At 39.9% G+C, this 21,448-nt stretch overlaps 1 protein-coding gene across 2 annotated transcripts in view; it reads left to right on the forward strand.

The window, feature by feature from the left end:
• Nucleotides 1-21,448, forward strand: part of sptbn1 (spectrin, beta, non-erythrocytic 1) — a 114,556-nt gene that overhangs the window by 29,163 nt on the left and 63,945 nt on the right. The window contains exons 2-4 of one of the 2 annotated variants that reach the window (XM_036586202.1): nt 9,120-9,329; nt 14,976-14,993; nt 16,807-16,829. In XM_036586202.1, the coding sequence (XP_036442095.1) occupies nt 9,185-9,329; nt 14,976-14,993; nt 16,807-16,829 (186 nt within the window). In that variant the 5' untranslated portion in view covers nt 9,120-9,184. The remainder of the gene's footprint in view (nt 1-9,119; nt 9,330-14,975; nt 14,994-16,806; nt 16,830-21,448) is intronic. The other variant, XM_036586200.1, reaches the window with a different exon arrangement.

A 21,448-nucleotide genomic window follows, 5' to 3' on the forward strand; every position in this document is an offset into this window, starting at 1 on the left:
GTTTCAGATTTACTTTGGTTGTTAAATATGGTGACATCCCATTAAAATAAGCCACTTTGTATCTCAAATCGAGTTTTTCTTAAGCATCTAAAATGGTCTTATTTAGAAATATATACACTCAGTGAGCACTTTATTAGGAACACCTCCTTGTTTCTACACTCATTGTCCATTTTATTTGTGCCACTGACCATTTAGGTGCCCTTTGTACTTCTACAATTACAGACTGTAGTCCATCTGTTTCTCTGCATGCCCCCTTTGACCCTGTTCTTCAATGTACAGGACCACCACAGAGCAGGTGTTATTTGAGCGATGGATCATTCTCAGCACTGCAGTAACACTGACGTGATGGTGGTGTGTTAGTGTGTGTTGCGCTGGTCTGAGTGGATCAGACACAGCAGTGCTGCTGGAGTTTTTAAACACCTCAGTGTCACTGCTGGACGGAGAACCAACCAAAAATATCCAGCCAGTAGCGTCCTGTGACCACTGATGAAGGACTAGAGGATGACCAACACAAACTGTGCAGCAGCAGATGAGCTACTGTCTCTGACTTCACATCTACAAGGTGGACCAGTGAGGTGGGAGTGTCTAATAGAGTGGACAGTGAGTGGACACAGTATAGTTTAGAAAGTCCAGTAGCACTGTGCGTACATTAAATTTTTTTTTCTCACCAAACTGGTCCAGCCTGGTCCCTGATTGGTTGATTCCTTTGTTACTTCGTAATTATACCAGTGGTTAATCTAACATGTCAGGCCTTCTCTTCAGCACTTGAAGTCCTAACCAATAGGAAAGCTTGCTTAGCTTTATCTACCTAGATACCATGGAGTAAAATAGTTTCCCACTAGGCGGTTAAAGAATAAATCTTAACATCAAAATAAGAGTAGCACTGTAACACTTACAGATTTGAAATAAAAGCAAGATTGTACTGAATGAAAAAGAATTAAAAATGAAATTTGTTCACACAAATCATTGGGTCTTCTCTGAAGGCCTAGAAAGTCCAGAGGTTTTCCTGCTGGTCTGGATAACTTTGCGCTGAACTGAACTGTGAGCTAAAAGGAAGCTACCCATTCTCAGAATTAAGTGTTCTTTGTGCCGGCATGAGTTATCAGTGTGGTGTGTGTGGGGGTGTGAAGGAGCAGCAGGGTGGAACCAGCAGCTGTTCTGTGGAGTTCAGTGTTCGCTGGACTGTGAGAGACGTGTTGCGTTATCATTTAAACAGCTGCACAAAGATGGGTGGAGCCTTTAGCTGAGCTCCTCAGGCCCAACACCCTTCGGGGAAAGTTTGTCCCTTCATTTTCACTTCTCCTCTCGTCCAGTAAATACTCAGGATGATACTCTTGCAACGTCCAAGATACAGCTAATCATCATCATCAGCTCCAAATGTTTAATGGCTTTTCCAAGTGTTGTTGTGTGAAGTATAGCCGCACAACAGCGCCCCCTTTTGGGGAAGAGCCAAACATCTTCTGGAAGCGAGACAAACCACAGACGCTGTAAATCCCAGAGGCAAACCGCAGCTCTCCTTTGTGATTTTCTGTTCAGAGTGACCGAGCCAAGCATTAAAAAACGTTTTTATTTTTCTGACCACGCGAAGCCTGAAACAATATAATGTCAGTGTGCGCCTGAGACTTGATCAATCATAGCTGGTTTTGAGCTGGAGTCTTCGCAGGGGGCTCGGAGGAGTTGGCCTGCTGCGTCCACTGGCTGCGATCACACCATCTCTGTCTAAGCTAAGCAGGGGTCCGCGCACCGAGCCAAGTTTACAGAGATTGGAGGCTCCAGTTTCCTGTTTCATAATAATCACCCTCTCTGCTCCCACAGGCTTCAGAGTTGTTTTCCTTCACAGAGAGAAAAAAATAGAGAGAAAGTAGAGGAGGACATTTGTTGGAGCTGTAGTGTTATCATTCCCTGCAGAGAGAGATAGAGAGAGAGAGAGAAAGAGAGTACAAAGAAGGTAAAGAATGAAAGAGAGGGAGAGAGAGAAGGAGAGAGAGAGAGAGTACAAAGAAAGTAAAGAATGAAAGAATGAGAGGGGGAGAGAGAGAGAGAGAGGAGCAAGCAAGAAAGAAAGAAAATAAGTGACAGAAAAAAGAGAAAAGAAAGAAAGAGACAGAGTGAGAAAGGTGAAAAGAAAGACTGAGAAAGAAAGAAAAAGAGGAGAAAGAAAAAGCAAGAGAGCAAGCAAAAAAGGAAGAGAAAGAGAGATAGTACAAAGAAAGTAAAGAATGAAGGAGAGAATGAGGGAAAGAGCAAAAGAAAGCAAGAAACAAAGAAAGAGAGCAAGCAAACAGCGAAGAGAAACAGAAAGAAGAAAGTAAAGAATAGTAAAGAATAAAGGAGAGTGGGAGGGGAGAGAGAAAGAAACAGAAAGAAAGAAAATGAGAGAAAAGAGAAAAAGAAAGGGGCAGAGAGAGAAAAGAAAGTAGGTGGTAAAAATATGGCTAGAAAGAAAGAAAATGAGTAAGAAAAGGAAAGAAAGAAAAGGAGAAAGGCAGGACATCAAAAGAGAAAGAGAGAGAAAGAAAGAAAAAAGAGAAAGGGCAGGACAGGAAAAGAGAAAGGAGAAAGAAAGAAAAAAGAAAAAGAGAAAGATTGAACCTGAGCTGGAAAGCTTGAGTGTAGAAAGAGAAAAAAAAAAGAAAACAGAGTGGAAGAGAAGGAAGGAGGAGAGAGCATCACTTCTCTGTAGCTCCACTTACTGACCGTAAACAGAGTAATGATGATCAGTCACTCATCTGCTGATCTGACGGCCGTCCTTCCACTTTTCTCCATGAATCGATCGGTCATATCAGCAGGCTGAAGGCTAATGCCCTCTCAGTTAACTGTCCACTACAGGAACTTTACAAAACAGCGATGTTGATGCGTCCACAGACAAACAGATCGATCAGTCGCTCCACCAGCAGCCAAATGGACTGCAGTCCCACTGTCCATCCTTTCAGTCTGGGCAAAGTTTATATTTATATCAGATCCATTTCCAGTTTGTTTGCAAATACAGATAAAAGTTCTTTTCTATTTTTAAAAGAGCTCAGAGACGAGGCAGGAGATTAGAGGCAGGGATTTTAAGGCTATTTTAAGGTGGAGCCATTCTAACAGAATAAGCACATCAAACATAGTCGAGGAGTCGTGACTCCTTAATCTGATCAGTGAGGAGCCTCTCTCTCTCTGTCTCTCTCTCTCTCTCTCTCTCTCTCTCTCTCTCTCTCTCTCTCTCTCTCTCTCTCTCTCTCTCTCTCTCTCTCTCTGCACAGCACACCATTTCACCCAGGCTGGACCTGGAATTAAAACCAAACGCCTTCTAATCTGCAGAAGATGCCAAAAAGGGGTTATGGTCAAACCCAAACGAGGATTGTTTTGTTAAGGATTTCAGATGTAAAGTGGCGTTTAATCTCCAAAACACTGACCGCAGCACTGCCTGGCTGGGTGCATATTGACCTGTCTCCATAGTGACCCGGCAAAAGAGCTTTGTGTCTTGCCTTGTTTACCAGCTAATGGAATCAGTGGAAGAGGAGTGGACAGAGGAAGAGCTCATAATGACCTTTAAGAGATAGAGAGAGGGAGAACGAGAGGCGGAGGGAGGAATGATGATGATGATGAGGGTGATTTGAGAACAGATTCAGGAAGGCTGAGGTACAGTGATGAAGTGATGATGGCTCAGAGGATGAATCCCCATCTTTTCTCTCTCCCTCCGTTCCGTCTGTGTGCTACAGTGCTTCCTGCCCAAGCCACCTCTAAGTGTGGTCCAGTTAGAACTGGACGATAAAATAATGAAAGGAGTTTTCAAAATGAAACATTGTTGATGATGCCTGATTTATGTATTTTCAGTAAGATAAATAAGGCATAAACTTTGAGTAGTTCCTTCTTCAGTACAGTAGGTGGCGTTTTTACCCCATAACTAGTGCAGGCAATTAATCCCAAAAAGGGTCGGTTCTCTGATTCCAGGATTTCGGGTTCCAAAAGCTTTAGACTCGATTTCACACACTGACATTCAACACACATTTTAATAGATCGGCTAAAAAAGGTAGCTAGCTAGACAGGCAGACAGACAGATAGATAGACAGATAGACAGACAGATAGATAGAACGTTATTGATCCCAAAGGGAAATTGCAGTGTTACAGTAGCAAGACATATAATTGCACATAAACATTCAAATATTAGGCAAAAATAAGAAATAGAAATAAAAATAGATATAAAATAGGCTGAAATAAAAAATAGACAAAGTATGAGAGAATAGAAATTACAAGTATATCTGTTTGCATGTTTACAACAACTTTATTCAGGCCTCGATATCCACAAAAGAAACAGAAGACGCAGACATGGGGCTACTGGAACTGGCAGCCACCTTGAGTGGCAGCGGACGCTGAATTAAATGTTGTTTTATGTCGAAATTTGATGACATGAAAAGTCATTTGTGTCATACGTGCGTCTCTCAGTCCTTTCTCAGTCTGCTAGCCCAAATCCGATTTTCAGCATATCCTGATTGTATCCAAATTGATTTTAGATAGTCTGGCCTCCAAAAAAATCTTTTATTTTTTTTCAAAAATTAGATTCGAACCACGTATGTGATTCCAGTTGGATTTTTACAGACGCGTCTGGACGCTCTGGCAGCTCAGACTGGATTTCAAAGTGTCTTTTGTCACTCACAACACCACAAACAACAACGATGTCAGATCCAGAGTGACGGAAGTGCTGGGATTTAAAAAGAATGATAAAGATTTATGCTTATACCAGAGACTTTTGAAGGGTCTGGAAGGCGAGATGACTCCCCTTAAAATCCGCATAGTCACTGACACCTGTGTCTTTCCCACAGCGTCCAGATAGGCTGGTGATGTGTGGACACACAAATCTGATCTGATGACTTGCAAATAACAGTGCAGACAGTCGTCTCAAAACGTCCAATTTGAGAAACAAACCCGACTTGCCTGCAGTTTAAACACAGCCTTGCACTCAAGCTTTCATCTATGACCGTCAGAGGCTGCTGGAATTTCAGTATTAAATATTACAAATGTTTTATGCTGTCGCTATTAGCTGAGAAGCTGTGGAGCTTCTTGGCTTGTAGCAAGGACCAGGCCCTGCATAGCAAGATAGCCTGAAGAGGGGCAAGGGGATGTCAGGTAGTCTCCATCCTAGACCCCAAGAGACCAGCTTTTTCTTTTACTGTTTTTTTCCCTTCTGTAACTCATTAAAATCTGATCTTTGCTTCATTAGAGGTGATCATCATGAAAGTTGATGTAAAGGGCAGCTGGTATTTTTAAATGATATAACAAAATAGTTTAATAAAAGGAAAAATGGAATTACAAGTTTTTGTTATGACAGAAATGTCTGTAAAAAGGCAGGAAGACAAGCTACTCTCTTCTCTAACTAGCCCTGGCTCTGACCTCAACCATACAGGCAGAGGAGAAGAAAGAAGCTAGCTGTTGAATCTAGCCACGTTTTGCTGTACATACAGCTCCACACGCCCATGCAGAATGATGCTAGTCTCAATCGACAGCCTGAAACAGGAGAGTGGCTAATGGAGGCACATTACCAGCAGCCTAAAGGCTCTCTCAGCTACCCCACCATTACTGTAAAAGGCCTTCTCAGATTCTCACATTCTGACGACCTGATGATAATCAGCGACTGCAGCAGAAGTGCTCTTGTAGTTCAAGTGCTCGTGCTTCGCAGGACATCTTTCCTGTTGTATAAACAAATATCTGTTGACCTTAAGATGAAGTGTGGTAGGAGTCTTGTTGGGGAATGTACAGGATACAGCCTCAGCTTAATCAATACGTAAGAGTGCAGTGCATGACTTACCGTATCTGGAAGCCAATGGAAAATCAATAACGCAGAGGGTTTTGGCAGTGGGACAGACTTGTCTGGCATCTGGGCTTTCCAATGTGGCGTGAGTCTTCAGTAGGGATGGGCAAGACCATTTATTTTCAGTCTGATGCCAAGGAATATGAAGGCTAGCACTGTCCTGACTCTGGTGTCTTATGCACGTGAAAAGGAGACTGTATTATTATAGGAATAGTAATACTGTTGGCATTGTCTGATTGGAATGAAATGACCATAAAGTGCCAGTAGCACTGTATTCGTGTGACTATCATACGTATATGAGGAGCAGAAGGATGAAAAAGCAGTACGTGTCCTACTCAGTTAGTTGCTACAATAATTTTTATCCTGCTTTTCCAGCATCAAATGCACGTTCTATTGAACAGAAAATAGGGATGCACTGAATTTGGACTTGAGCAATGATATATGAATTGTGGTCGAGGGCCAATATCAGATATTTTCCATGCACATGCCTGACGCTGATGTTGACACAGGTGCCAGTACATTTATGAAGTGTAGAAATTAGGACCAAATCCACCTGGATTAGCATTACAGAGAAATAAAACATTATTTCTGTAGTTCATGCAGTAAAATGAATAAAATACAAAACAGTTTAGCACAGTGGTGTAGCGCTGTACCACAAATATGTCATCAAATATCGATTTAAAATACTGGTCAAATCTAAACATCACAAAATCGAATACAGAATGCAGTTATGCTGATACCATTATGATTCCAATATTATCACACATCCCTAATGGCAATTCTGGGCTGATGCTTATATCCAGTGTTTTTATATATATGCATTTACGAAATGGGTTAGCATCATAAAAATGTAATTTATTTGTAGAGGATTATGAATCAGTAAAATGAATAAAACGCAGAATGGTAGCCAAGTGTTGCCTAAACTGAAGCCAGTAAATGCAAAATCAAACATCAGGTTGAGTTATGGGTCAACTCTAAGCGTTGGTCCATTGATGATGATTTTTTCCTGTTTGATTCAAATATCATTGTGTGTCCCTTACAGAAAATACGTATTGAAATTGATGCTTAAGAAAATACTGGATACTTATTTGTATTTATGTGAGGACTGATAGTGTAAATGTCAGATTTAGGGCTGGGTAATATGACAGTATTGATCATTATTGTCTCAGCTTACATCACAATATGGCACACTAGAGGTGGCAATATGGCAAAAATATTATATCACGATACTTCAAGACATTTTCCAGTACACGATATGTATCACGATATTTAGTTTTTCTGAGACTTAATACGTTGTAACGAACAAAAAAGAACCTGCAGAGACACATAAAAAAAATTCCAATGCTAATAATAATAATAATAAATCTACAACTACATGGATTTTATTCAATGTTTTACTAACTGCACTGCACTAAATCTAATTTAACATTCTAATTATGCTCACTTTATAATAAAACGTAGTTAGTCAGTGTTCTTTAAGTACTGACAATATACACAGTATGCTCAGGAAAGCATATTGTGATGTGATTGATCTCGATAATGATAAAATATCGTCATATTGCCCAGCCCTATGTCACACTATGCTTTACTGAGCATACTGTGGAAATCGTCAGTACTAAAAAACACTTTCCACCTGCATGTTTGATTACAGAGTCCTGTTGGATTGGATTGGATTTAGTGTTGTGCAGTATGTAAAATGCTGTACACAAATCGTAGTGTTTTTAAACTTTGTTCCAACTTCTCAGGTGTCTTAAAAAACAAAATATAATGTTATTATCTTAAAGTATCATGATTTTACATTTTTGCCATATTGGCCATCTCTAGCCAGATCTATTGACATCAACGTATTTTGGTATTGACCCACCCATCTCCAGTCTCCAGTCTGACCATCAAGCATTCAATGTTTCTAGAGGCTTTTTGGCAGTTCATGAGATTAAGTTATTACACATAAGCTGATTGAGTGCGTTTGAGTGGTGCATGCGTGTGGTCTTTTTTTAGGATGTGCCACCGCCTGAAAAGTCGGTGTATAAATCCGTCCTTTGGACTCTTGTGCCATCCGCGTGTTTATTTTTTTCTGTGCCTCTATGTCGGCACCCACTCTAACTCCAGCTCCTGCGGCCTACGCATGTAAAAAGCCTGGCCCAGCGGCCGGGTTATATTTAGCCAGCTCCACCACCAGGAGTCTCAGAGCCACATCATTCACTCTCACTCATACACAAAGAGGCTGATATGGTGTGGAAATGGAGGGAGTTCGGTCTCAGCAAGAGACGTGTTCTGCCTAATTGCAGTAGTCGAGGGCAATCTGCAGCGAAATTTCAATAAAGTATTCAGTTGCGCAGCTAGATAGGCCAGATTCTGTATGTGGGTGGTATGCCTAGAAGAAACTGGGGGGAAAAAATCCCACAGGACTGAAGCACATTCTTTATTTTGCACAGGCCTTATGGTAGCAATTAGAAAAATGAACACCGTTTTAAATGGAGTAAATGGAGTTTGAACCCAAGAGTTCCACAAACCAGGCATTGAGAGAAGCCCTGTGTTCGTACTGTGAAAAAGCAGCTTTTTATTTTGTTTGTTTTATTGTGTCTGGCACCTCTGCAGTTAGGCCTCACACATGCCTGATACAAGGCCCTAGTTCATAGGTTTCTGACTCTCTGCAGGCTCAGTGCTGACAATGGGATTTTACACGCACACATAAGAGGTATTCGCTGAGCTTGTCAAGCTGAGATGCACTCATGCATTTGAGGGCAGAGTGCTGATTTCAATTAAGGAGAGCAAGTCCGCGCACAGCAAACACAGAGAAAACCTTGGCGGGAGACATTATGGTCAGCCAGCTCTGCCAGAAGCCTCTCCATGCTGTCACTGTTATGAATTACTACTGAAGAACTCCAATAACTGTACTTGTCCACACTTTCTGGTTACGGATGGTTTGAGGTTGTACAGAGCAGTTCTGAAGGTTGACCAGGAGGGGGCGATATATCTCCTCAACATTTGAAGGGTTCCAACATGTGGTTCAGTTTGAATACTCTTGAAAACCCTCACAGAGGCTCGTCTCATAGGGGGGTAACCATTGATGGGTCATGAATCCTCATCTTACACCCTGTTTCCCCACCCAGCAGGTTTCTGTTGCAATAAGGAAAACAAACAAATTATTGTGTAATACAGCAGGGAAGAGTCATTGCCATGCAAACCAAAACACCATTTACAGCTTTTTACTCATAAGCCCAAGCCGTTTGGACCTCATTCCTGCTTTGTGGTTTTTTCAAAGCTGTTATTTTGTGACACCCATACTTTATATATATATGTCTGACATTTGCTCCCTCCTCCTACGCAGGGCTTCAGAGGAAGCCGCCCATGAGGAAGTGTGATCGGTGAAAAGGTGAAAGGCGAGAGGTCAGGATGACGACAGTAGCCGCAGAATATGAACACATGGACATCCAGCAGCAGTACCAGGATACTGTTAACAACCGCTGGGATGAGGACTGGGACAACGAGAACAGCTCCGCCCGCCTCTTTGAGCGCTCACGCATCAAGGCCTTAGCAGGTGAGACGCAATCTCTAAAGGGCTTAGAATGGAACCTTGAGGTACTCCTTACAATACTATTATAGCTATGGGTTTTGGGGGAGATTGAACATACTGTTCAGTAGGGTTGCACAACATACTGTTTGTTCATTGTAGCGGAAAGATTGGACTTTTCAATTTACAAATTAGCTCACAAATTGTATTGAGCGTCCTAATGACTGAGCATCCTAAACCTGTCTCACACAGTTCCATTGATTAATGGTTTCTATCAAACATAAATTATTTTAATCAAAATAATGCAGGCAATTATTTAATCACATCACATCAAGGGCTCCCTAATGTGTTTCCTAACATACTGCAACTGTCATATCTTAATCACAGTATGCAATTTTGATAGCATTAGGAAAATGCAGTATGATCCGCTCTGCTATTCAGAAGAACAGGGACTTTTTTGTATAGGAAAAATATCCCTTAGTTGGGTGGATTCGGAATAGATAATAATATTGATGGATGTTGTAATAGAATTGGTCACCAGTCATCTAGATCACATAGTGCACAATGGGCAGTTGCTAGTTTACTGGGGGCATGTTAGTGCTTTCTCACCTGCATCTTGCCATTTATTCTCCCTCCCTCAAAGAATCTGATAAATAAGCCTACCTAGTGTTCCTCACAAGGCCCCCAGCTAATGCTGTAATATGACACATGCTTTTGTGCATCATGTAGAGCAAATGGCTCAAGGCACAGAAAATCAATGTTCAGGTTTGGCCTTGTGTTGCATTATTTAATAAGTGAATTCTTGATGCAGTCGCTATATAAAGTAGAGTAAAGAGCTAAACACGCAATCATGGAAGGTATGGATGTATTTCTATAGGCCCATGACCACACCACCACCCCTGCCCCTTTTTTCTGCTACTGTGATTAGTTTGGATATTTTTCATTTGCTTAGTTTGGATATTTTTCATATTGTATTTGGGAGAAGTGCTCTGGGGGTACTGGGAGCTTTCATATATCAGCATGTTAACATTTTGAGTATATTCCAGCATATTAGCATAAGATCATATTTAAAGGGCGCATGTGCTGCATTTTTCTTGTCTGTTATATATTATGTCCACTTTTTATGTCCACTTTTGACATTTACATGGTTTTATGTACCAAAAAAAGGTCATAATTCACTTGTACATGGTTCTTTTTTCCATGTTTTATCCTTGAGAATTAAACAGGCTGTTTTGTTGATTTTCTAAATGACACTATCTTCTGCCTGTACATGGGACAACCTTAAATATGATGTTCTTCTTAAAATTTTAGTGCACAGTTTCTGTTGATTTGCTGAGTTTATCACAGAAAAAATAAGAAATAAAATATAAAATGTGCCGTAACTTCTACACAAGCCATGTTTTATGTTTTATTTCTAATACATTAAATTTAGTAAAACAATAATTGTGCATTGAATGCGCAGATCTGTGTTCCCTGTTCAGGATGTGTACTTATTTTCACTTACTTTCATTAGAAAATAAACATGTCATTTGACCAGGAGTGCCCAAACTTTTGCATAAGACTATGCGATTAATCTCTGTTTTGATTGGTTACCCTGTATTGTGCTTCATCAAAAAGCATTCTGTGCTTAAAACACTCTGTATTTAGTATGAATGAGTCAGAAGCAAAACTACTGAGCTGAATGAGTGGATATATGTAAATGTGTTGGTCTCTGTGACATCATAAAAACTGTGGATTCGGAGTGCAGCTTAATTTTCATTTATTGACTGAGGAGCAAATGGTACGCTTCAAAAATGCACCAATAACACTATAAATCAGACTCTTATTTTGATGTGCAGTGATGGCACATCAGTGGCGTATTTGCCGCCTCTGTTTTCAGTCACTCTCTCCATGCAGAGGACGTTCTAAAGTGCTGTAAGTGCACTGTTTACAGAGGTGTGATGTTGTTTATGATGGCTGACTATTAAAAGGGCTGTAAGATGGCAGAGCAGAGGGGAGAGAGAGCACTCTAAGTGCCCTGGAGCAGCCTGGCCTGTTATTCCCGATGGGCAGCGGAGCTTAAACAGGCCCGACTTTAAACCTCCAAACCTCTCTTTACTCGCCACCCCACTCAGTTCAGGAAGTACTTCAAATATTTCAGTAAAAAGAAGGAAAAAAAAATAGTTGGACACAAAATAGAATATGGAAAGTGTTTTTCTGACTCCTTCTTTTGCCCGAGACCACAATCTGTTTTGGGAGCAGGGGAAAAAAAAAGCCCCCAGAATTCCAGCGAGCATCCTGCTTTTCACATGATTCTGTTTTCCTGCATTCCTGAGCGCTAAAGCATATGCCTCTCTCTCTCTCTCTCTCTCTCTCTCTGTCTCTCTCTCTCTCTCTCTCTCTCTATTTCTCTCTCTCTCTCCTTACTCTTGTTCTCTCTCTCTCACTCTTATTGTAATGGGATTGTGAAGGGTAAAGTTAGTGTAAGCTGGATATTGAATACGCAACCATGTTAGCCATGTATTTTTTGGCTAGAAACCTTTTTTTGCGCAATGTTTGAGCAAGAAAAGCGTTTTTTGTGTCCAGCTATGGCTCATGCACATCTGAGAGAGGAAGAGAAAGAGAAAAGGAAAGAGAGAAAAGAAGAAAATATGAGGTTATGCAGTGTTGAAGCATAAAAGATTTGTGTCTGGCTTGTAGCGTAATCATTTAATGCCTGTTAAAAAGTGGCTTTTGCTGGCTTTTAATCTGATCTTCACCTTTAAAGGGCCCATATTATGGAAAATCAAATTCCATTACTTTTTTGCAGTAAAATTATATTAAACACTGTTAAGGTTTGAAATATATCATTCATTTCCGCAGTCCATATGGTCCATATCTGGAAACTTGTCTGCAAAAACAGCCAGTTTTAAGTGCATTGTTTGTGTGATGTCACAAGAACCAGCTCATGTGAATGTACCCAACTATTCAGCCTACTGCAGTTTAGCCCCACCCATTCATGCTGAAGTTCTAAGGAGAGGTCAGTGCTCTTTTAATATGATATAATACAGCACAGAACAGAACTCATTTGTCATATATCAGTCTTAAAGGCACAGTAGCGAAAACAGGCTGTTTCATTCTAGTGGGGTAAAATGAAGCTGGACATTGCTGTTATGAATCGAACCATTTTTGTTGCATAAAATCACAAAAATGTTATAAGGGAAAAATAAAAATACAGGAAAATTGTAGGACACAGGGCCTTGAACACCGTGATTTCCCAGTGCTTTCATTGCCTTTATTTTAATATGTAAGTTACACGATCTACCAGACCTGAAGACTTGATTTTTTTGGTTCACAAACTACCATTTTGACCCTGGAACACATGAAATGTTCACTCTTCAGTTGCCTTTTACTGTAACAGATGAATAATAAGTCCTTGTGAATGCTGTCCGGCATGTGTGCACACTTTCACTCACAGTACGTCCAAAAATACAGGCACTTATTTATGGTGATATACAGAGAAATCATCAATTCCACATGCTGATCCATTTCACTGTGACCTACATGAATAAGAACATAATCCAGCCACTCTGGGAAGATTTTAATGTTTTTGAGGGAACAAAGACAAAATCACTGTTTGAGTTGTCTATGATATGTTAAATAAGGGTTAATTTAACTTCACTGTAGCTTTTTTCCAGCATCCTATCAGTCCAATCATCCCTCAAAGATTTCTCAATATTTAAAGGGGCACTCCAGCCAAAATAAAAAATGCAGCCATTGCTTCATCACTGTAAACGTGCCTATTCTTCTGCTACAGCAGTGCCAGAGTTGTTGCTACAGTGAGATTTTCTGTATTAAAGACGAGGAAAGTCCTCTTATGATGATATATCTTGAAGGTGGGAGGAGCCTTTGAAAACTACATCTGCTCTGAGGCAGATACTTGTGAGTTTTTTCCTAGCTAGATTTCCTAGCTAGACATTTCTGTTTGGACGTTTATTAGCGTCTACATTCATAACTATGAATTTCTTTTATCACATAGGTTGTATGATTTATTTGCATAATGCATGCTGGGTATTGTAGTAAGAAAACATTGATGGAAACCAACTCAAAAAGGATATTCTGTCAAACCAGTTAGACTGGGGATGCTGTGCTGCACCCCAAGTACAACATGGCACATAATATATTAAATGCTAGTTTTGGGTGGGAATGCCCTTTTAAGCAAAACCCCTAAAACTGTTCCCTGGCTAAAAACTGAACAGTGCAACACCTACAACATAACAGACGCAGCGTCTTCGTTCTGAGAGAGTTCTTCAGAAACACTAAACTTACGTTCTTCTCTCTTGCACATCTGATCTGACCATTGGTGACTTGGACAGGAAGTGCAATGTAACGCTAGCACACATTCTAGTCCCAGTGGGCCGATAAGACAGGAATCCCCCCCCACTAGCAGTCAGCATACCCCACTAATGTGGACCATGTGGCCTGCGATGAAAAGAGCCAAAACTACGACATCCATCCTTCGCTGCCTCTCTACTCGGCACTCCACAATTACGGGTTGCCAGATTGAGGCAAAACGGACTGTCATATTGTGGCTGAAAAAAAAATAAAGCGCCCTTACAAGAATTCCCCTGAAGGCTAACTCCAAACACGAGTGTGTGTTACACGTATCGACTTTGTTTGTTTGGACGCAGAGGCAGAGTTCAGGAAAGATGCTCAGTTATCAGTGCAGTGCATAAAAGTAGGCTGGGTTCCATTTAGTGGATTTTTGTTATCGTTGGCCATCATTCAGCAAGAATGGAATGTGTAACAACTTTCGGTTTCATCAGAAGTTCCTTCATGGTCCAGAACCGTGGTAAAATCTTATGGACTGGAGTGCAGGGGTAGGGGACTGAGGGCTAGTCTCCAGCAATGTTTGCTAATTTTCCTGCTCTGACACCACAGCTAAACGGCTGATTAGCGTATGAGCTGAGGTGCACTTGAGCCAGAGATGTGGATTCACGACTCAGACTTAACAGATTTCACTCACACTAGAGACTCTTAACACAGTCACACTTGAGAAAGTGAAAAAACTGATTAAATTCAAACCACCAGTGTTAATTTGGTAAATGTATAAAACCTTTTGTTTACAACTTTGTGTGGGACCTTGTCTGTCAGTTTTGCTGCAGCCATTACTGCAGTGCTGTTTTCCTGTAGCTTGCGGTGGCGTCGGGTTCTGCACGGCCTAAAATGAGGTTTTCATTGTAGAAAACCTTCAGTCTGATGGATAAAATGAAGTACTACATACAGTAAATGCTGTGTTCTTATGAAAGAGGCAAAACAACTTGAAACAGTTGCTGATTTGGCTAGCAAGAATGCTAATTAGCACAATAGCTAATTTAGCTGAAGTTAAAACTCACTCACTCCAGCTGTTAGCTGTTGCGCTAGCTAGCTAACATAGTTGGTGCTCAAACTACAGACACCCGACCACTTGAAGTTGTTTTGAATCTTTTTAAACCTTAAAATACAGCATTTACTGTGTTTAGCGCTTCGGTTTTCTGTTTTTTCTGTAATGAAAGGCTTATTATTTGAATCTGTGTCAAACCTAACATGTTCCTAATGGGGTTTACTTTTGTACAGTGCAGCTTATAACAAGGCTGAACTAAAACTCTCCAGGTTTTTTGAGACTTGACTTGAGCCGACACCTCAGAGACTCGAGATTTGACTCGCATCCCTGAGACTTGAGATTTGACTTCCGTGAATCTCTGTTCTGAGCAGGAAAATGACCCAACTGTTCAGTAATCCAGCCCTCTAGGATTGGAGCTCTCCACCCCTGCTTTAGGGAATACTCAGTTCTGAATAGGAACCCCTTATAAATTTGTACAAACTGGACTATTGGTAGGTCAGATGTTAGCAGTTCTGCTACTTATGCTGGAGGAATTGAAACGAATGGAAAAGTTGCAGTGTAGTCACGAGGGGTGGGTCTGATAGGGACTTTGCTGCTTTTGCTGCATACCTCTGTTCTTAATAAATGCTGTTTTGTTCTATTGCTTTCTGGTAATATTAGCAGGAAAATACAGACTTAATATGTAGTGTTTTATCAGTATTTGTAAGGATTTTTATCAAAAATCATTACATTGTCCATTTCTGCTAGTGAATGGCCCTGAATTAATAAAGTGACCCACCTAAAGAAACAAGAGAAATCATCTTAAATCTAGTCTAAATATGTTATATTTTTCATTTTGAGGTGGTCGTATGAATATTATAAGATTTTTCAACTTATTCCGAGATATTTTTATACTCATTTAATTTTATTGAGTAGAATTTTCTTGTTATATTGGCAGATAATTTTCTTTTTTCAAGCACATTTCATAAAATAAGCAAAATTATCTGCCAGTATAGTGAGATAATTTTATATTTTAAGATAATTACTCAAAACACATAAAAAAGTCTAGAAATGTACACTTAAATAAAGTAAAATAATCTTAGTCTGCCGTGCGATGGCCTGGCGACCTGTCTAGGGTGTGTCCGGCCATCTGCCTGATGACCGCTGGAATAGGCTCCAGCTCCCCCCGCGACCCAGAAGAATAAACGGTTTAGAAAATGTGTGTAAATAATCTTATAATAAGCTTACAGCAATCTCAACATGAAGAATATTCAATGTATCCACTAGATTTAAGATCATTTCACTTGCCAAGATATCATTTTCTGCAGTGTGAGTTCCTCTGTCACTCATTTTTAAACACATTTGACCTGAATCTGGCCGCATCTCGGCATCGCTGTGTCTGGAAAGGCTGCGGATGTTTGGGGAGTGTTTTAGAAGCTTGTTCCTCGAATGGATGTACATTTCTTAGTACAATGGATACAGCTATGAATTGCCTGTTCCTTCCTTATGGCTTCCTTCCCTGCGTTCATTGGCCAGATGCTAGTAAAACTTTGCTATGGTTATGCTAGCATGCCTCTCCTATAACATCATGTTCATACACCCGTTCACCCTTTCTCACACTTCGACCCGTTTTCCTGGCCCGACAGCTGCTACACAGCTTGGATTCGCACCGCTGACATCAGCAAAGTCGATGAGCTAAGGCCCAAAGAAATGTCGTCGTGACATAGCATTGGCTGTTCTCACTGAAATTGTGCAGCTTCATGAGGCCATTCTGTTTGAGATCACAGTGGAAGATCGTGTGAAATCTTGTGCAGGAGACTGCTTTACAAGCCTGCTAAAGGGGCTACTGTCTCCTCTGTTGAGGCCAAAATGACCATTGTGGATACACGTTTATCTCACAAAGGGGGAATTAGCTACGGATCCGCATGTCTCTTTCAGTCATTCTCGCTTCTGGAGTTTTTTTAGTTGCAGTTTATGATGTTCATTTAAAATATACAGCAGTTATTATAGCACTGTTATGGGTTTAACAGAGCAGGATACACTACAGTTGACTGATATGGTGCATTTATTTTTTTTATTAAATCGTCAACTGAATCCATCCAATCCTTTCTTAGTACGCTGCATTATTATTTTCCATGATAAACTCCATCCAAGTACTTTCTATCCCAGCGTATGTGGTCACAGGCAGAGCAAAGCCTTGCAACTCAGTTTTTTATCATAAATAATTTGAAAACGCTGCCCTTAACATTGTGTGACAATTCCATTGTGAATGGACCAATAGAAATGGTCCAAAATACAATTCATTATAGTACTATATTCTATATAAATATAAATTACTATATAAATTACTGGAAATTTCTAATAATCTTGCTACATTAATTTTAATTGAAAATTAAAGGTATATTTTCCTTCTCTTTTTACCATTTTGGAGATTTTTTGCACAACATTTTTTGATTATTGGAACTTTTTGCAGTGGGCATGTGAATACGATAAAGCAAAATTAGGTGAGGGTAAAAATAAATACATAAATAAAACAATAGAATGTAAGACACATGGTCTGCACAGTAAATCATATTTTCATTGTTGTTACGATATGATTTTCCATCAATAAGGGCTGTGATGATAGAACTGATCAACTTACTTTACCTATGCATTCCCTAAGTGTGTAATTAGATTAGCATTAGGAGTCCAAGCTCAAAAACTGTTCTATCCTGAACTGCTAGCCTGTAAAAATTCTTAAAGCATTGAGGTCTATTCACGCTCTCAGTGTTGTGTACAGTGCAAAGACTGTATGGTAAAATGAATGAAGCAGTAATAGCTACTGTCACAACAACCCTGCATCATCATAAGGAGCCCATTAATGACTTAAATATATATTTGATTGTAGGCCTCTATTGAAAATAAAAATATACATAGTCATTCATTTTTCTAGCCTGACTGCAAACATGAATAGAAAAAGTTGTTCGAGGACTGAAGTGCTTCAGGGAACTCACTCACATTCCACAGGCTACAAATTCACCCCAAGGGGGCACCATTAGCATTGATGTAGCTTTTGATACATCATAAGAGCCACGCTTCGCATCAGTGACGCTGTGTGTACTAGTTCAGGCCTAGTTCAGCCTTTAAGTGCTGATGTTTTGTGTGTTCATTTTACAGACATTCTTTTACAGAAAGAAGAGTGAGTATTTTTCCACTCAGCATTGGTGGCTTCAAACAGTTGAAAAGCATTGCTGAGCTAGTTTGTGTTCAATGTGAGACCAGATATTCTCTGTAGGGTTTAAATCTGGACCATCAGTAAAAAACATTATATTTTGGGCTTGGTTCATTTGTTTTACCCAGGAGTGTACATGCAGCATATCCCGTCAGATGCACAGTATTTTAGTTATAAATTATTGCCTCTTATATTGTCGTTGTGATATTCGACAGCTTTACCGTACATCACATTTTATGTCCATATTGTACAGCCATAGCTGTGACCAACCCTCCTCCTGAGATCTGCTTTCCTACAGAGTTTTAATCTGAACACGAACATGCTGCCCACCCACAACTCCATTACACAACATAAGTGTATCTGGTCCCATCAAGTCAATCTAGCATCTCTGAAGCAGGTAATTAGCTGAAGCAGGTGTAGCAGATTGTAGTTGAAACTAGACCCTACAGAAAGTATAAGGTATACAATGAAAGTGTTATTATAGTGTTACAGAACCACTAAAGAAAAAAAAAAAGTAGTGTATTTTTTATCTAGTTGAAAAGGTTAGAAGATTTACTTGCTTTTACTTCAGTCCGATTCCATGCAGGTCTCTGTGCTTCCACTTCTTACTTATTTAAGTCAAACAAATGCTTCATTGTGGTGGATGACTAACTCATCGTCCAGGAAGCGTCCCCTCCCTCCTCCACTCAAAGTGAAAGGAGCGCAGAAAAACTTTCGGATGAGGAGCCGTTCCACAGCTACGAGTCAGATACGCTCATGATAGAAAACAGAAGTGCATGTAGAGGTCAGGAAAGAGCAGCACTGCCTGTAGGGGTGTGGAGACCACGTGGGTGCCTTGTGACTGCCCAGTGACACAACCACAAGTGTTTCTCCACAATATCCTTCTCAAAGACACCCAGCCAGCCCCGAGCCCCATACCAGCCCTGTGGCTCAAATCCCACGGCCCATAAACCCCGGCGCATAGTTAAATATTGTGTTATGGGAAAACGAATGGTCATGGGGCTCGTTTGCCTGTGCCACATTTTATTTCTGGTCCTCGTTCCCTGTACCACGAGGCGCTCTTATGAAAGGAATGGATGAGACTCAATTTGGCTGCACTGCAACAGTAAAAAATTCATATGCGAAGAAGGGATCATTTTTTAAATTCTTATAAGATACCACATCCCTCGCTCTTGAACAAAACAGCCCACTGTTGCACACAGCCGTTATAGTGCTACATTACAGCACTGTACTCATTCACATATCATTTTTAAAGCACAACAGTTTTTTCTGCACTTAGTGTTTGTGTTTGCACTTATTATTTGTCCTCAGCACTGTAAAAAATTATTATGATTATTATTAGTAGTATTGTTGTTTTTGCCAGGTAGTTACCCTAATGAATGTTTATAGCACATTAAATTGCATCTTTAATGCATCTTAAAGAGTCAAAAATCCTGACAAATTATAACTTCTTTTATTTCAGTTTTTTTTTTCAAAAATTCTATCATTCTTTAAAGTCCAAAAGGCAGATAAGCTTCTTCTAATAATACTCACTTGAAGTATTTACTAAACTGCAATAAACAAAGTAAAAATATGTTACGTACATGTCTTACTAGCTCCAAAAGTCTGTGTTTAAGCTAAAGCTGTATAGTATTAAACTCAGTTTGGGAAAGTGAATGTGCACCACTGTTAGCTTGGCATTAACATGGCACTGCAAATCCCATAGAGGCCGAATCCCATCGCTAGTTAAAGTGAGCATTATCAGAGCAGTGATTAACAGATTCACAAAGTGAAAGTTTCTACGTTAAATTTTGCTATACAGTTACATATATAACAACAAAATAATGTTGAATATCTCATGCTTTATTTTTGTTTGTACAGGTTGTGCTATGTAAGCTAGCATGCTATTAGATGTGTGTAGATGTGAATAGTATGAGTTAAGCTAATGTTAACTAACTTTACCACTAACTCATTGGTTTACAGATATTAATGTAGCTCAGCTAGCTCTTTCAACATTTAAAAAAAGAAAAACTGAAATACACGGTTAATTTGCAGTAGAGATGGTGGTCCTCCCCTGCTTCAGAAAAGCTTGTATGCATAATTTTGCAGTAGAGCTGATAATACTGAATGTTGTATTATTACGATATTATTACAGTATTACATTAGCCATGCAATAAGGTGTTTTATACAGTATAGTCTGCCTGTACAGTAAATATTTTTCCTGAATTCAACACGAGATGAGATATAAAACTGTAAAACACGTTTACAGTGCTATACTGGCTTGAACACAGTACTTTATTGCAGAAATCATAGCAATTCATTACAGTATAGATCTACATTGTTTGTACAGAATGAACTAGAAGCTAAGATAAGGTGCTCGTCTTGCGGGGGCTAAACGTCGTCTCATAACGAGAATAAACGTCTGAGGACGACTTTTGGATCTTGCACGGCAAACAATGGTACTTAACGTAATATTGTTGTACCTTTTGTAGTTCATTTGCAGTCGAGCTTCAGAAGCCTGCAGAACCCCCCCGACTCTTTGTTCATTGTGAGATTAACAGTTTCATGCACCATTCCCTTTAGTATAACGTCCTCCTAAAATATGTCCCAGAATAGATCTCTGCAAATATCTCATCAGCCTTTTTTTCACAGCCCCTTTCTCTGTCCGCCCAGGCGAAAGAAGGAATGATTCTGCTCTGTGTCCCGGTAGGGGACGGAGGCTTGACAGGATGCTTATGGAGACATTTATCATCAGCTCATTAATCATAAGGAAAGTTTCCCTCTATGATATCCTCTAGTGAGAGGAGTTGAGTGCAGGAGTGGAGCCCCATCACGAAAAGGCCCAGCTTGTGCTCTCAGAGGAACTCTAGCACTAAAGAGAGTTGGGTATTATTCCAGTAAAGTGTTGGGTACTTACTTGGAAAAATGTGGAATTTAATACGCCCCATGCCGATGTGTACGAGGTAGGGTCTCTCAGTGGGTTTGGAATAAAGATATCAAAGTGCATCAGCACATCATGATGTGTTGTTGGGAAAGTTGCGATTTAACTGCTTAGATTTTGGAAGTTTGCAATTGATTGTGATCAGTTTACATGAAAAAGAGTGTGTTGTTGTGAAAAACATAGCACAGTTTAGTTTAAAACCTCAAACTTTATGAACGTTTAAAAAGAATACACAACGATATCGGAATCATATCAGTGTCTGCTTAGGAAGAAATCAGCATCGGACAGATTTTTAGATTTGACCAGTAGTTTAATCCAATATTTGATGATTAGGTGATGCTGGGTTGCTGGGCTAATGTCTGCATTTGTAACCCTACAGAAATGAATGTTATCATCAGCCCGAGGTGTACCTCAAAAATATCGGATGTCAGCATCAGCTCACAATTCCCATACCGGTGCATCTTTAATTTTAATTTTGAAAATTGCTTTTGCCGAAAGAACCACCAAAAATTCCACCACAAGTGGTCTGTCGCCTAGAAAGCAACTGTTGTTGTTATTCATACATGTTTGGAAAAAAAAAACAATAAAAAAAATGTGATATTGTAAAAATATAATGACTGTGTGGTCAGAACTAACAATATAGCAATATTCGAGAAAGTGTGTGCTCATTTTTTGGCCAAAATGTTGGTCTATTT

The sequence above is a fragment of the Colossoma macropomum genome, unplaced genomic scaffold (genome assembly GCF_904425465.1).
Source record: "Colossoma macropomum unplaced genomic scaffold, Colossoma_macropomum, whole genome shotgun sequence".
Taxonomy (NCBI): Eukaryota; Metazoa; Chordata; class Actinopteri; order Characiformes; family Serrasalmidae; genus Colossoma; species Colossoma macropomum.